The sequence below is a fragment of the Solanum dulcamara genome, chromosome 4 (genome assembly GCF_947179165.1).
Source record: "Solanum dulcamara chromosome 4, daSolDulc1.2, whole genome shotgun sequence".
Taxonomy (NCBI): domain Eukaryota; kingdom Viridiplantae; phylum Streptophyta; class Magnoliopsida; order Solanales; family Solanaceae; genus Solanum; species Solanum dulcamara.
Genome location: NC_077240.1, coordinates 5457495 through 5475119, shown reverse-complemented (window position 1 = coordinate 5475119; position 17625 = coordinate 5457495). Strand labels below are relative to the sequence as shown.

The following is a 17625-nucleotide window of genomic DNA, read 5'->3' as shown; positions in this document are numbered from 1 at the left end:
CCATATCATCTAAAAATTAAGTTGACAAAAACCAGACTCATACACCATGACTAGCCTCATCCTATACCAACAACAACAACAACAACCCAGTGAAATCCCACAACGTGGAGTCTGGGGAGGGTAGAGTGTACGCAGACCTTACTCCTACCAAGGTAGGACGGCTGTTTCCGAGAGACCCTCGGCTCAAAAAAGGCATAAAAGGGGGTCAGATAAGGTTAAGAAATTTAAAGCACTATAGAAAAATAAATAACGCAGGCATCACAGATAAAATAAAGTAATCAAAAGTACTGAAAGCAATAAATAGTAATAGAAATAGCAGAAATGAGAGTACAAGGAATTGTAATGTGCTAGTGCGCCTATGAATAGGGAAGAATAACGAGACTATGTACTAGCTTACTACCCTAATGTGGGTCCTCCACAGCCTCCTATCTAAGGTCATGTCCTCGGTAAGCTGTAACTGAGCCATGTCCTGTCTAATCACATCTCCCCAATACTTCTTCGGCCTACCCCTACCTCTTCTGTAACCATCCATGGCCAACCTCTCACACCTCCTCACTGAGTCATCTGTGTCTCTCCTCTTCACATGCCCAAACCATCTCAGTCGCATTTTCCGCATCTTGTCTTCCACTGAGGCCACTCCTACCTTGTCTCGAATAGCCTCATTTCTAATCATTTCGCTCCTAGTGTGACCACACATCCATCTATAAAAAATAAGATCTAAAAGAGAAGAAAAGAAAGAGTGAATGTTTGTGAGAGAAAATTTATATTCATATGAACAATATATATCAATTATTCACTTTATAGAGATAATTATCAAAAACATATTTCAATTATTTTTTTAAAATTTTATATCAAAATTATTATTTATTAGTTTGAAAAACATACATTTGTGGTGTGTATAATGAACTCTCTCTACTTTTTCTATTTTTTGCAAAAACCTTGTCGCATGGCGTTTCATATGGATAAAATATTCCACCTTGACAAAAATTAAATAAACGATTAATATTAATTAAAATTTAAAGACTAAAGTATTTTTATCCCCAAAAATAGAAATTATTTTTTAAAAAGAAATTATTTTAAAAAAATAAAATTTAAAATATTTTTCTCACCCACTCTACCACCTCCCCCCCTCCCCCCAATCCCCGTCCTTTTATTATTTTTTTCTCATACTTCACCCCTCCCCCGCTTCTTCCTAAAAAATATTATTATTTTTATATAGGCTTATATTTTATTGATTAGTTTCATTTTATTCAAATGTTCTATGTTCTGTTTTTTAATCCTTAGCGACTCATTTTTCCCTCTTTTTCAATGGTTACTAATCAAGGTCAAATACGATTACATTTGAGTGTTTTGTAGGTGGACAGGTTAAGGCTAACAATGGTGTCCTACCAACTTTCACTCTTTAAAAAATTTAACATTTAATTTTTATTTAATTTAATTTTTTTACCACATAATTCTTCAAGCATTTAGAATCATCAACCCTTCAATTTATTTTATTTTATATATTTAAAATAATAATTTTGTTAAATAATTAACTTTTGTTAACTCCAAGGGCCAAAATCGCACGCTTCAAATAATTAAGGTTAAATGTGCATAGTCAAATAACACAAGGACTAAAATTGGAATTATGCAATAACACAGGGATTAAAACCGCTATTTTCTCTTTTTTTTTCAAATAAAAGAGAGAGTGTATTACACACACCACTGAGATTTGTTTTTCAAATTATTGCAAATAAGTGATAGTTTAGGTATAAAACGTAATAAAAGTGATAGTTTAGGTGTGTTTTTGATACTTAGCTCAAATAATAATTAATTATCCTAATTTTAAACTAATTTAAATAGTACTTGTTGGTGAAATTATAATATTACAAATTACAATTGAAAAATAAAATGAAGAAATTAACTTCACTTGGCTAGGCGCGGATATCTCGCTCTCTTTAAGGAGATTCAAGCCCACTGCAGTAAATCGTTTCACTGGTCCAGCAATAGTCCTCTTGACTTGTCCCCTCTAGGATACAACAGTCTTATCACAAAATATAACTCAACAAACTCTGGACAAGAGTTGAGTTTAAAGAACACCTCCCTTCAACTAATAAGAACTCTCTTTTTAGATAAACTTAATTCTCTCAATTTTTTCTTCTCTTATCTTCCATTTCAAAACAAAGAAGACCTCTCTATTTATAGGAGAGAAAATCATACAAAGATGAAAAAATAATAGAATGTCATCATTATCATCATTTAGTGTACCATTATAATTTAGTGCACCATTATGATTTAGTGCACCACTTATTAGTGATATTTGAGGACTACATTATTGGATTCTTAATTTATAGAAGTTCAAAACATTTTCTTCCAAGATAGAATTACCTAAATATGTTTATATTAAGCCTGCTCAAGAAACAACAAAATACACATATTTATGATGTTTTTGACTTATGATATATGAGATATGTGCAACAGATTGTAACTCTAACTTCAAGTGTCATACATAACAACGTCCTCTGTATTCACTATCAAATTCAATAATTCATATAAAGATACGTATTTTTATTATATTGATATGTACATTTTTCCTTTGTTTTGGAAGGGAGGAAGAGATGCTTTTTATTCGGGTCACTTAGATAGAAAAAAAGGAAGAGGAGTTTACCTTAAAGTCATGGGTGATAATATTATTAAAAGTGTGTGGAGAATTGATATTGCCAAAGTTGAGAATTGGTGCAGAAGAAGTCATGGCTCCAATGGTCAAACATGAGTATTTAGGCCCAAACCATGTTGCACACTGCGCAATAATAAATATCCCAAAATTGAAAATATAATAATATTAAATGATGTAGAAATTAATTAAGGCCAGAAACCTCCAAAAACAATAATAGGGGAGTCGATCTGAGAGTTGCATAATCTGCTCATAGTTGTGTCGTACTGAAATACCCCAATGTGATGTTGTTTGAATACACTATTGACATGTCTCCACGGTATGGTATTTCATTTTTCGTAAAATATATGCTGTAAATTAAATACAGTAACAATTATCATGTTCACCATATTAAGGAAGAAAATTTCCTTTTCTTTCTCACACATAATAAAGAAATAGATAGAGACAAGAACATTCACAAAAAGAGAATCTCTGTTCCTCCTTCCCATTCGCAAATCAAAACATACAATCAATTAAACATGATAAACAACTACACAAGTAAATCACAAATAAATCTATATAGTTAAATCAAAATTAATTCAATCACCAAGATAATATAGCTGCGACATATAATTTGAGTTGGAAAATATTCAAACTCGTGGCTGATTGACAAAAATTTATGGAGACCAAAATTTAATTGAATCGGAAGTTTAATTTGTATTAGGACTCCTCTATTAAAACCATATAATGAGTCTTTTCCCCAAGAATAACGGCAATTATAACCAAAATAAGGTACGTTATGTATGGATGTATAGTTGGGCAAGTTAGGCAACAAATTTGACTCTTTCTTATGCCTATATAATATGCACATTCTGTGCAAATGAAAGTGTGAAGATATACAGAAAACACGCACAAAAGAGCAATTACTTTATCCTCCTTATTTCTCTTAATCTCTCTTGTTATTATTTTCTCCTTCTTAAATTATTAATCTAGTCTATTTTACAACAGTACGATAGTTTTTATTTTTTTCTATTTTGGATTTTTTTGCTATTATTTTGAATCTTTTTTTACTATTTTTTGGGATCAAGTGTATTTTAGTTAGAAAAAGTTTGTAGTAGGAATGCAATCATCATAAGAAAATATTTTCCATTTAATTTTTATTATGTTTATTATAGTCAATATAATAATATGATTAAAATAATTGTATAATAATTTGAGAAAAATTGTGGAAAGACGTTTTTATCTAAAGTGGAGTATTTTAATGAATAACCAAAAGTTCAATCAACATTTTAAGGGTCTTCATGCTTTTAATATAGTAAGATAAAGGTTAATCAAATTTTAAATTAAAATTAATTAATATTTATTATTTATCTATCAATATTTTTAAAAACTACTATAAAAAATTAGAAGTAAAGAATATAAGGAAATAAAAGTAACAGTCTGATTAGTCGCAGACTAATTTACTAAAAATATTATAAAAATAATAATTCATATTGAAATTGGACTATAGGTTCCATCTGTAAGAGTTCGAATACATAGTATTTGTTTAAAAGAGTCATATGATTATATATTCTTCCAATCGTATCAATCTTCTCTAACTTAAATATAAAGATAAACTTTTTTGAATTAACATAAAATAAAACAAAAAAATAAAACATCGAAATTTTGAATCAATATATTTGTCCTTATGGATTTTTATAATATACGTGCATTGCGCGGGTACGAAATGCATAGATTAATCATGCATTAAATTTGTATGTCCATATTTGTATTTTATAGTAATTTATATATTACTTTCTCCATTTTAATTTATTTATCCTATTTTAATTTGACACAAAATTTAAGAAAATAATTTTTTTTTTGAATCTTGTGATTTTAAATCAAACATACGTAATATATTAAAAATAACTTTTAATTTTGTGTCTTAAACATCTCATATGAAAAATTGAAATTAAAAAGTTATTAAAAAGAAAAAATAGATATTTTTTTAAACGGTAATTTTTTTTATTTTTTTTAGGTCCTATCTGACCTTTTATCTTGTCCTCTCTTAAAGCCGAGGGTCTTTCGGAAACAGCTGCCCTACCTTTCAAGGTGGGGGTTAGGTCTGCGTACACTCTACCCTCTCCAGACCCCACATTATGAGATCATACTGGGTTTGTTGTTGTTGTTGTTGTTGTTGTTGGTAAAAAAATTTTAGGACAAATAAGTTGAAACAAATAAACTATTCCGTATTTGATTTTTGTCCAAACTAATATAGTCAAAAATAAAAATCTTCCTTGATAATTGTTCAACGGAATACATTGTAAAACTAAAAGTGTAGCTTATCATAATTTATAGCTAGATATATACAAAAAATATTTTGATATCATAAAAAACACGTTGTGTACTAATAATATTAATTTAATGTATTCAAATAAATAAGATAATAACTTTTTATAATTAATTTTTAAAACTATTAACAAATAAATAATAAATATTAATTAATTTAAAATTTGATTATCTTTTATAAATTTTAAAAATGGGTTAAATGCTAAAATAAGTTGCTTATAGAGATATCAAACAAGCTTTTATTGTATTGTTAAAAAAAAATTGTTAAAAAATATAAAATAATGTGATTTGTCCTCTCATTAAGAAAGAAAAGTATATTTTAAGAAAAATAGAAATAATTAGATAATATTATAATCCTAAAAAATATATATATATTATAGGATAAGTTTCTAAACATGATGGTCATCTAAGGAATTTACTCAACGGACTAATGACCCTCCCAAGTCCCAATCTCGGTACATTAAATATCCTGGTTTTAACCACTATGTTTATCTCGAATTTAGATATATAGTTTTTTTGTCTGATATATTTATTTTAGTCAGTTCTATAAAAAAAATGTAATTTTTTTATTATTTGATAAATATTATCAACATTTAACTCATATTAAATTTCACTTATTTGCCAAAAAAATGTGCTTTTATTTAAAAGTTTTATTTATTTTAAAGACAATTTTAAAGTATTTATATTTCATAAATTTCCTGCTACCTCAAACTACAGATAAAAACAGTATGAACGATGAAAACGTGTTCCCTTCGGCCAACTGTTTTTTCCCTTTTGGCCGACAAATTGATACCACACACTGAGGTAGGACGATAATTGTATCAAAATGTGTTCCCTTCACTGGTCCCTACGAAAATTATTGACCTTTAAATTAAATTACTGGCATTATATTCATGGGGGGGACCTAAATCGAATTCAATAGTTTTTGCAAGTGGTCCAATTATATTAATAGTACTGCTAGTGAATATAAAGCGTTCCTATATAGGGTATATATATGAAACTTTTAGTTATCTTTTAAAATACGCTAAATTTATCGTTGGCCTCTTAAAGTTGATGTCAACTTTTTATGATATGTGTCAATCAATAATAATTTTTGAAATTGTACATTACCAAATAGATATCAATTTCTTTACGTGGGTAGGTCTAGTTGATATATGCAGAGGCCAAAAAAACTATGGATCTGAAGATGATTATATTTTTTTATATTTAATAATAATTGAATTTTATAAATCTAAAAAACCAATTTACTTTTAAATTCTCATTCATATTTAATAAAGTGATTTATAATCATATTGATATTTAAAATTTGATTTTAAATTTAAAAAAATCAACTTTTTAAACTTTTTGGACCCAATCAAATAATGCCACACATACTGGGACATGTTTAACATTAGGAGTCCGACAGTTTTCAGTGAGAGTGTCCTACTGAAAATATTTAGTGCACAAGACGACAAGCGTCACTTCAATATCTATATTTTTTTTCATTATTTTCATGTTGTGGAGCTTATTCTCTATTGCGCAGAAAAAAATAGATTAACTAGTACACAATATTATATCACTATAAAATAAATAGAAGAGATGTCCTCGGGATATATATGATCTCCCATTATAATCCCTTTTTATAAATTCTGAAGGCTTTCTCTAATATATATTCTACTGTAATAGAAGAGTGGGTAGAATATGAGCTATCAACCTACCTGTTCTATGCCATTAAAAAAATCATTTTAAGAGTGATTTGATTATTTACATTTTTTGTTTAAGATATACATCGCTGACTTAAGCTTTTGTATTTGATGTGTCAAAATTTCATAGCCAGGGAATAAAAGCCACCTAATAATAGTGGCTAACAAATTATGACACGTCCAATACAAAAGTTTAAATCAGTAATATGTATCTTAAATAAAAAATGCAAAGGACCAAATCACCCTAAAAATGAATTTTAATGACATAGAATAGACATGTTGATACCTCATATCCTACTCACTCTTCTACTACAGTAGATGTCAATACATCTATATCTGCAACACATTTATTTATATATAGTTGTAGGATATTATTGATCGATCAAAAGTTCCTACTCAAGTGGTTTATTCATTTCAATAAATAGGGATGAGAATGGGACGAGTGCGCATTTTATTTCTCTGTTCTCTATTTTATTTCATTTGCGCACCTGTTTGGTTCCCTAAGATGGTAACTAAAGGTTGTTATGCGTGCCTGTTAAAAATGATTTGTTATGGGTTTAACTTTGAATTTTCTGATAACTCTTCCTCATTTCAATATTTCACAATCCCTTATTCATAGGCATGTCTATAAAATATTAACACTAAAGTAATTAATTGTTTATATGATGTAGTTAACAAAAAAAAAATAATTGAAATTTATGGTCTAAAATAAAACATATATATTTTTGTGTATAAAATCTTTATGATTGTGTATAAAATCATCTCATAAAGATAAAATGAATATTTTAAAGTTAAATTGAAACTAAATATAAAAATAAATCATTCATTTTATAATTGACTAAAAAAGAAAGTGTGTTATATAAATTCAATCAGTCCATATTATATTAATACATTCTCTTTGATTCAATAGTCTTATTAAAGTTTATTGACTTAAAAATATAATTAACTACTAATTATTTTTCAAATAAGTTCAACAATGAACTATAATGAAGAAAATTGTATTATATTCTATCCAATATCTCAACCATTTTAAATACGATTAAGCTAGTGTTGAACATATTCGCTAATCAGATCTTGCTTTAAAGGTCAACTTGATTAATTTCTAGAGTAAACGAGACTTTCATTAAACTATTTACAAATTTATTTAAATATAGATTTTAATTTGACATGAAATTTAAGAATATAAAAAGGAAAAATTACAAGAATATACAATTTAAGATACACATTAACAACATATACACATACTTTCTTTTATTTACAAAACTAAGTTTTTAATTACATACATAACAATAAATTAATTTTTTAAATTTTATTTATATATTTTATTATGGGCAGTTTTTTATTCCTTATTTATTGATAATGTCCCGATTTTTAAGGAATTGATAATTATTGTCTTTTGGCTTCCCAATCAAAAATATATTTTTACATGTTTCTCCCTCTATACCTTGATATTTTTCTCTCTCTTTCCACTACAATCAAATTGTTATATAAAAAAGTGTAATCATCTTCTGATCCATAATTTTTTTGGCTTCTGCATATATCAACTAGACCTAACCACATAAAGAAATTGATATCTATTTGGTAATGTACAATTTCAAAAATTATTATTGATTGACGTTCGTATCATTAAAAGGCTAAATGATGCACTTGTATCCTTATTTAATACACCTGTATGGGTCCTTCATCTGTTTCATTCAAATGGTTAATTGTAGTATGATAATTTGAGGTTTTTGTTTAATCAAATTAATGCTAGGTGAGGTGTTCTGATGGAACAGTAATTTTAATTTTTAATAACTCATTTTCATATCAAATAATATCATCTTCAACATTTTTAATTTGCCAGTAGGTTAGCCATTATTATGGCCCATTATAATTGTTTTTGACAAGAAAAAAAAATTAAAAGTAGATATGACGAGATGATAGTTGTGCAGAAATATAGTTATTATATGATATTCATAAAATTAGATTTGCGGTCGTGACATATCTAGAAATTTGAATAATATTGATTTTGAAAAATAAAACGACAACCAATTAGTTGATGGAACTATACATATTGAAATAATGCAAATCTATCTAAAAGATAAAACAAAACTCCTCTGAATTGAAGTCGATTGGCTATTCAATTATTAGTATAGTCATGTGAAACATGAGTATTATGGATGTATAGTTCATTTTAGTTCTATATCGTATAGCGAGATAAAATTAAAATTTCAATTTTATGTATCTGAATTCTAAAATATTTTTATATAATTTTTAAAAAAAATAGCACAAAACATTATTTGAACAGAAGTTATACTGAGTTCGGCTAAACTCGTATCCGGAATTATAGCTCCACCCCCGTGTATATAAGTCTTTTTCCTTATTAGATTATTGTCTTGTGCTATTTTCTTTTCAAAAGTAGGTTAATCAAATCTAATCAAACTTTAATAAAGAATACTCAAACCAAATCATCATGACTAGATAAAATCCACAAAATTGTACAAGTTATATGCATGAAAAGTACCCGTTAGACAGAAAAGCGGATCTAATTAATATTTTGAGTTTATAGATTTTGAATTCTAGAAAATATCTTTTGTTGAGTTTTTGAAAAATTACTTTTACATTATTAATAAAGTTTGAGATAAAGTTATCGTAGATTTCTGTGGCCAAACTCGTAGGCGAAGCTCTTTAACTCCACCTCAGCACTTAGATGTAATACACCACATATTATTATTTTTCATTTCAACATCGTACAAAAGATAACACGTAATTCTAATAGCTATATAGCAAAGTGCTAAGCTCATATGGCTAGTTGACATAAACTGGAAATGGCAATGCCGACAATCATTATTATCTCTGCATCAACATTTATTAGCAAACCAAATTTAATTTGGAAATTAGAGGTTCCAAAATCCTGCATTTCTAATGTCCCAGTTCGACGATCTGGAAATTATCAACCTTCTATTTGGGACTATAATCATATCCAATCTCTGAAGAATCATTATTCTGTAACCATTTTTCTCTAAGCAACTTATGTAACAAATATGCTATATATATATATATATATATTTATTTATTTATTTATTAATTTCTTTTTTTACCTTAATATATGTAGGACGAGAAATTCATGAGACGCCGCGATGAACTGAAGATGGAAGTCAAGATTATGCTTAGTGATCGTAACATGAATCAATTGGAGATTATTGATAATTTGCAAAGGCTTGGATTATCTTATCACTTTGAAGATGAAATTTGCAACATTTTGAATAACTTATGTGACAAAAATAGCAAAAGAGAGAACTTGTATGCTAAAGCTCTGGAATTTAGGCTCTTGAGACAACATGGATTTAACATTTCACAAGGTCCGTTATAGTATTTTATTTTATTTTTTTGTTGCTATATCTATCTAGTATTTAAAACCTAAATGCATATTTCTTGGATTATTTGCACCGTATTCATTTTTCTTTTTGAGTGGTGACCCTTCAATTTAATCCACTTAGATAACGGGGGACATATTTTTAAATTGTGGCCTTAAAATAATCTATTTGTCTAAACTCCCCGACTTTTTTTAATTCCGGGGCTCGAATCATATGATACAAACTAATAAAATCTTGTTTTGGTTGCAGATATTTTTGATGGTTTCTATGAAAATACAGCTGGTTTTAGTAATGAGGATATAAAAGGGGTGTTATATTTGTATGAAGCTTCATTTCTTGCAATAGAAGGTGAAAAAGAGTTGGAGTTAGCAAGAAATTTGACAGAAAAACACCTAAGAGAATATTTGGCTGATCATCAAAATAAAAATTATATGGATCAAAATTTGGTTGAATTAGTGCACCATGCCTTGGAACTTCCATTGCATTGGAGGATGTTGAGAATAGAGACAAAATGGTTCATCAATTATTACAAGAAAAGACAAGACATGATCCCTTTCTTGCTTGAGTTTGCTAGCATTGACTTCAACATTGTTCAAGAAGCTCATGTTGAAGACTTAAAATATGTGGCAAGGTAAGTAATTGATAACTAAATTGGAACTCCAAATCATATTTTATAATTTTGTCCAAGATTTTTATTTGCTTGACATTTAAAAACTGATGCTAAATCCAAGCTAATATATTTGATGTGATGAAATGAATCTTAGATGCTTGGACTTCGAATCGTTTGTATTTAATTTTCTGAACAAATTAACACATAGTACTATAGTTTAGCTTTTTTCAATATGATAAAAAATATTTTTTTTTATTTTAACTGTTATAAGGTGTAGATTTTAATTATTTAAATGTGATGGAATATAATTTTATAATTTTACCATTTAATTAGTCAGTAAAATTCAGTGATCATTATGAAACTAATACAAAATATTTTGACATATAGTTTCACCTTCGTACACTGAATCTAATTCTTGGAGTAATAAATTTGCAAAATACGTATAAATTATGCACGACAACGCACCAGAATTTTTAACACAAAATAATTAATCGTACCACTTATATATATATGTGTTAAAATATTCATCAAGCGGATGTCTATCTCTTTCTACTTTTCCCCTACCCACTCTCCTTCTATCTTCCTAAATTGGCTATAAATAGTCAATGTATTTGCACAATTCTACACGCTGAATTCTCTTAAAACCTCTCTTTCTCTTACTATTTCTTTCTTCTTTATTCTTATTAATATACTAAGTTAATATACTTAGCAGTATCTAACCTCTTTTTATGCTTCTATTGAGCTGAGGGTCTCTCGGAAATAGTCGTCCTACCTTGGTAGGAGTAAGGTCTGCGTACACTTTACTCTCCCCAGACCCCACGTTGTAGGATTTCACTTGGTTGTTTTTGTTGTTGTTGTTGTATACTAAGTTAGTTTATTATATAACACGTTATCAGCACGAGCCTCCATCACTTTGAGCTATTTTAAAAAGGTAACAAAAGGGTAAGAATTTTATTTTTTAAAAATGTCGAATATCTCTAAACTTGAATTTGTTGCTCTTGATATATATGGAAAAGGCTACTCATCATGAGCACTAGATGCCGAAATACATCTAGAATCGATGGGTCTGGCAGACACTATCAAAGATGACAATATGGCATATAGTCAAGATCGTGTCAAAGTCATGATATTTATCCGCCTCCATCTTGACGAGGGGTTAAAATTACAGTACCTCACATTAAAAGACCCTCTTAAACTGTGAAATAATCTAAAAGAAAGATACGACCACCTAAAGTCGTTCATTCTTCAACAAACACGTCACGATTGGCTCAATTTGAGATTAATGGATTTTAAAAATATAACTGAATATAATTCTGTCTTGTTTAGAATTATAGCACAGTTAAGTTTATGCGGGAAAGAAATTACTAAACAAGAAAAACTTGAAAAAACATACTCCACATTTCCACTCGCGAATATGCTCTTGCAGTAGGAATATCGCGAAAAAGGTTTTAAGAAATATTCTGAATTTCTTTCTCAACTTCTTATTGTTGAACGTTATAACGAACTGTTAATGAAAAATCATGATAGTCAGCCCGTTGGTTCTTTGCCATTTCCTGAAAGGCGCAATTTCCAGATTATCCAATTAAGGCTATTCGCCTTGATAATGCTGGAGAATTTACATCCCAAGCTTTTGATGATTATTGCTTATCAATTGGAATAAAAATTGAACATCTTATTGCTCATGTTCATACTCAAAATGTCCTTCCAGAGTCATTTATTAAACGCGTACAATTGATAACAAGACCTCTATTAATGAAAAATAAAATTGTCGATTACTGTTTGGTGTCATGCTATCTTATACACAACAGTACTTGTACATCTCAGACCGATAAATTATAATAAATTTTCTCCATCATAATTAGTATTTTGTCATGAGCTAAATATAGCCCATCTATGAATTTTTAGTTGTACCGTATACATGCCTATAGAACCACTACAACGTACAAAGTTGGGCTCTCAATGAAGGTTGGGCATATATATTGAGTTTGACTCACCCTCCATAATTCGCTATCTTGAACCGTTGACATGAGAATTATTTACTACTAGATTTGCAGATTGTTGGTTTGACAAAATAACTTTCCCGCAATTAAGGGAAGAAAAAGAAACCCAAAAGAGAAATTGTGTGAAAAGTTTCATCACTATCTAATTTTGATCCACATATCCACGCATGTGAGCAGGAGGTCTAGAAAATAGCAAATTAAATGCTAGATGCATTTACTGATTTAAAATGATTAATTAAGTCACATATTCCTACAGTGAATGTGCCTATCCATATTAATGTCCCAAAAGGACCATCTACTAGTATCATAACTTCTGAATCCCAAACACGCCAAAAGCGTGGTAGACCATTGGGTTCAAAGGATAAAAAATTTGGAAAGAGAAGCGTGAGGAATAATAAAGATGATACTACAAAACTACCTCTTGAAGAAGGTCAAGATTTGAGTAATTCTGATATTCCTGAAGAAATTAATGAACACGAGACTCAAGTGAATGAAGAATTTTCAAAAAAACTATCGGTGATGAGATAAATTTAGATTGATCAAAAATTATGATTGATAATATTTTTGCATATAATGTTGCACTTAACCTCATGCAAGATAATGAAAGTCTTAAGCCTAAATCCGTCAAAGAATGCCGACGTAGATGTGATTGGCCAGAATGGCAAAAGGCAATTTAATCAGAATTAGACTCACTTGCTAAACGTGAGGTGTTTGGACCTGTAGTCCAAACCTATGAAGGTGTAAAACCAGTTAGCTATAAATGGGTTTTTGTGTGAAAATGAAATGAGAGAAATGAAATTGTAAGATACAAGGCACGCCTTGTTGCACAAGAATTCTCTCAAAGATCAGGGGTCAACTATGAAGAAACATATTCACCTGTTTCAATATATCATCAGTCTAGTTGTACATAAAAATCTCGAAATACATCTAATGGATGTAGTTACATCTTACCTTTATGGTTCACTTGATAATGAAATTTACATGAAAATTCCAAAATGATTAAAATTGCCTCAAGGATGTACTAAGTCTCAAGAGATATACTCAATAAAATTGCAAAGATCATTATATGGTCTGAAATAATTAGGGCGTACGTGGTATAATCGTCTTTGTGAGTACTTGATAAACGAGGGTTATATAAATGAAGTCATTTGTCCATATGTTTTTATTAAGAAAACAGAATCAAAATTTGTTATACTCGTTGTTTATGTTGATGACATAAATCTCATTGGAACCCTTGAAGAGGTCAAAAAGGCGATTGAATATCTAAAGAAAGAATTTGAGATGAAAGATCTTGGAAAGACAAAACTTTGTCTCAGTCTGTAAATTGAACATTTAGCATACAGGGGTCTTTGTCCACCAATCTGCCTACACTGAGAAAATCTTAAAACGATTTTACATGGACAAAGCACATCTATTAAGTACTTCAATTGTTGTTCGATCACTTGAAGTGGAAAAAGATCAATTTCGACCTCCAAAAAGAATGAAGAACTTCTTTTCCTGAAGTACCATATATCAGCGTTATTGGTGCACTTATGTATCTTGCTAACGCAAATAAGCCTGATATAACATTTTCTGTTAATTTGCTGGCAAGGTATAGTTATCCCCAAAGAGAAGACATTGGATTGGTATCAAAGATATTTTTTGATACCTAAAGGGTACCATTGATATGAGTTTGTTTTACACTAACAAAGATTGTGCAGACCTTATTGGTTATACAGATGCAGGTTATTTATCAAACTCACAAAAAGCTCGATCTCAGACATGCTATCTATTTACATACGGAGGAACTGTTATATCATGGTGATCTACAAAGCATTCTATTGTAACTACTTCTTCAAATCATACTGAAATAATAGCAATCCATGAAGCAAGTAGAGAATGTGTATGGTTAAGATAGATGATACAGTTCATCAAAGAAAGATGCGGCCTGAAAAATAATGTCAAAGTACCCACAGTTATATTCGAAGATAATACTGCGTGCATAGCTCAATTGAAAGGTGGCTTCATAAAAGAAGACAGAACGAAATATATTTCACCAAAATTATTATTCACACATGATCTCCAGAAGAATGGTGATATTGATGTACAACAAGTTCGTTCGAGAAATAATCTTGCATATTTATTCACAAAGGCATTACCAACATCAACTTTGAGAAGCTAAGATATAAGATTGGAATGCATTGTCTCCAAAATATCAAATAAAATTTTCATCAGGAGGAGTAAAATACGCAATGTATCCTTTTTTCCTAAACCAAAGTTTTGTCCCTTTGGATTTTCCTAAGAAGGCCCCGATGAAAGACCCAAGCCATTCTTTTTTTTCTTCTATTAGTTAGCTTGGATTGAGAAAGCTCTCAAGGCGTATTACCAGATGTGTGTACTTTTTTTTCTTTACTAGGCTTTTTTCCACTGGGTTTTTTCTAGTAAGGTTTTAACAAGGCACAACATCTATAGATGTTTAGGATAACTATGTATATTATTTCTTGTAAAGTTTTTAATGAGGCACATTACACATGGACATCCAAGAGGGAGTATTAAAATATTCAGGAAGTGGATGTCTATCCCTTTCTACTTTTTCCCTACCCACTAACCTATCTTCCTAAATTGGCTATAAATAGCCAATGTATTTGCACAATTCTACACACTGAATTCTCTTTAAATCTCTCTCTTTCTCTTACTATTTCTTTCTCCTTTATTTTTATTAATTTGCTAAGTTAGTTTATTTTATAATAATACGTACTAATTTCTTTTTCTTTTTTTCTCCTTGGAGAATTTTAACATTCTTATAAACTGTTTTTTTCCTCATTTTATTTAATTTGTTTCTAAACAAAATTAATTAATAGGTGGTGGAAGGAAACATGCTTAGCAGAGAATCTGCCATTTGCTAGAGATAGATTGGTGGAGAATTTTTTTTGGACAATTGGAGTAAATTTCCTTCCTCAATATGGATATTTCAGAAGAATTGCCACAAAAGTTAATGCTTTAATAACCACAATAGATGATGTCTATGATGTTTTTGGTACTCTGGATGAACTACAAATATTCACTGATGCCATCCAAAGGTAATTAACAAATACCTAGTACAACTTCTAATTGTCATGTCAAAATTTGTTAAAGCATATAATTAATTTCTAACTAATTTTTATTTCTTGCCATAAAATTTTTAGATGGAATATCGACGAGTTGGATAAACTCCCAGACAATATGAAGATGTGTTATTTTGCACTCGACAACTTTATTAACGAAGTGGCTGCCGATGCTTTCGAAGAGCAAGGCATTTTCATTTTACCATATCTAAGAAATGCGGTAATAATTATCCCTTTTTTTCGAAAATTTATTATCGATGTGTATAAGTTAATCTTGAGATGTGTATTACCATATGAATAATACTATTGCGTGAATTTAAATTTCCAGTGGAGAGATTTGTGCAAATCATACCTACGAGAAGCAAAGTGGTATTTCAGCCAGTATATCCCAAGTATGGAAGAATATATGGACAATGCCTGGATTTCAATATCAGCTCCAGTATTTTTAGTACATGCATATTTCCTAGTTGCCAATCCTGTAAACAAGGAGGCTTTGCATTACTTGGAGAATAATTATCATGACATAATTAGTTGCTCAGCGTTGATATTGAGGCTCGCCAATGATTTAGGAACATCATCGGTATAATTTAACATGTTATAGAAGGTTATCTGCTTAATTATTTTTATTTACCAACACTAGTCTTTCCATTGTGTAATGCAGGACGAGTTGAAAAGGGGTGATGTTCCCAAATCAATACAATGTTACATGAACGAAACTTAAGCTTCAGAAGAAGAGGCTCGACAACATATTAGGACTTTGATTAGCCAGACATGGAAGAAATTGAACGAAGCTCATGAGTTAGCAGCACACCCCTTCCCTAAGATATTTGTTACGTGTGCTATGAACCTAGCAAGAATGGCACAATGCATGTATCAGCATGGTGATGGCCATGGAAGTAATAACTCCACGACTAAAAATCACATCATGGCGTTGCTCTTTGAATCTATTCCTCCAGGATACAAACGTTCTTCAGCAGAACTCCTCTCGTAACTGATTCTTTCGTTTCTTTGGGTCACTCCTGGTGAAAAAATGAAATAAAAAAAGATTATGATGTCAAAATCTTGCGCCCTTGTTTTTTCAATTTCCCGGCTACTGCGTGTTGATTATACTTATTTAAGTACGATGTATTTGTATATTCTCTTTTTTTGCTTTTTTTATGGCATCATCCGGGTTTTCAAGACCCGGTCAAGGAATTGGAAAATTCCATGAATGGATTTCTCTGAGCACAAAATAGAGTGTTTAGTTGAATAATCGTTGGTGTCGAAATGGAGCAACAAGAGTGGTTGGACAGGCTAGGAAGCATTTCTTTTACTCTTCTATGTCTATTAAGTGTTTTGATCCTTGCGCCGATTCTCGTCTTTCGTCTTTTCTTTTGTGTGTCGAGCGAGTTTGGAAAGAAGGTTCCCGGTTGGCTTTGTATGAAGAATCCTATCTTTCTAGCCCTAAGTGAGCCATAGATTGTGAGTGAGCTTTCGAGGAGTAGAGATCGAGCGTCGAAATACCAGTGGATCATTTTTTCTTTATTCAATATAATTATTGAAAGGATAAAGCGGAACAGACGCTTCTCGCAAACAGCAACTATCCATAGCGAGAGAGATCCCTTGTCTATGGTCACTAGAGAGAAATTCATGATCTAGGGTCAGTGGATTGGAAATCTTAGTAGGTCAAATAGTTGGTTATCAAAACCTTCACCTTGTTAGTAAGATTTCGATTCTCCTCCTTATAATCCCCTCCCCTATTTCTCCTTCACCTACCCCATTCTTAAGGGGGGGGGGGGCGAGAATGGTCAGTGGGTTCAGAATGCATAGTACATAATAAGTTACTCGTCTCGTTCTAAAAGGAAGGGAAAACTTTACATGGCTCCTTTCTCAGAACTATGGAAATTTTAACTTTTGACAAATCTCATTTCTATGTATGGTCCAGAAGGAAAATA

The 17625-nt window shown here is 30.2% G+C and overlaps 1 protein-coding gene across 2 annotated transcripts; it reads left to right on the top strand.

Annotated features, from left to right (window-relative positions):
- Window positions 1-9349: 9349 nt before the first annotated feature.
- On the top strand, window positions 9350-17592 carry LOC129885721 (1,8-cineol synthase, chloroplastic-like). Of its 2 annotated transcripts, none has more exons than XM_055960111.1 (7): window positions 9350-9629; window positions 9737-9983; window positions 10248-10629; window positions 15449-15667; window positions 15773-15911; window positions 16020-16083; window positions 16353-17592. In XM_055960111.1, exons 1-7 carry the CDS (start codon window positions 9450-9452, stop codon window positions 16370-16372), a joined length of 1251 nt encoding a protein of 416 aa, XP_055816086.1. In that variant the 5' UTR covers window positions 9350-9449; the 3' UTR covers window positions 16373-17592. The 2 variants fall into 2 exon arrangements, with proteins under 2 accessions (XP_055816086.1, XP_055816085.1); XM_055960110.1 differs by having other exon boundaries at window positions 9352-9629; window positions 16020-16271.
- Window positions 17593-17625: the final 33 nt, after the last annotated feature.

Coding starts and splice junctions, on each gene's coding strand:
- LOC129885721 (XM_055960110.1), top strand. CDS start 9,450: ATGGCAATGCCGACAATCATTATTATCTCTGCATCAACATTTATTAGC. Junction 9,984..10,247: donor TGGATTTAACATTTCACAAG/GTCCGTTATAGT, acceptor TTTTGGTTGCAG/ATATTTTTGATGGTTTCTAT. Junction 15,668..15,772: donor TTCACTGATGCCATCCAAAG/GTAATTAACAAA, acceptor TAAAATTTTTAG/ATGGAATATCGACGAGTTGG.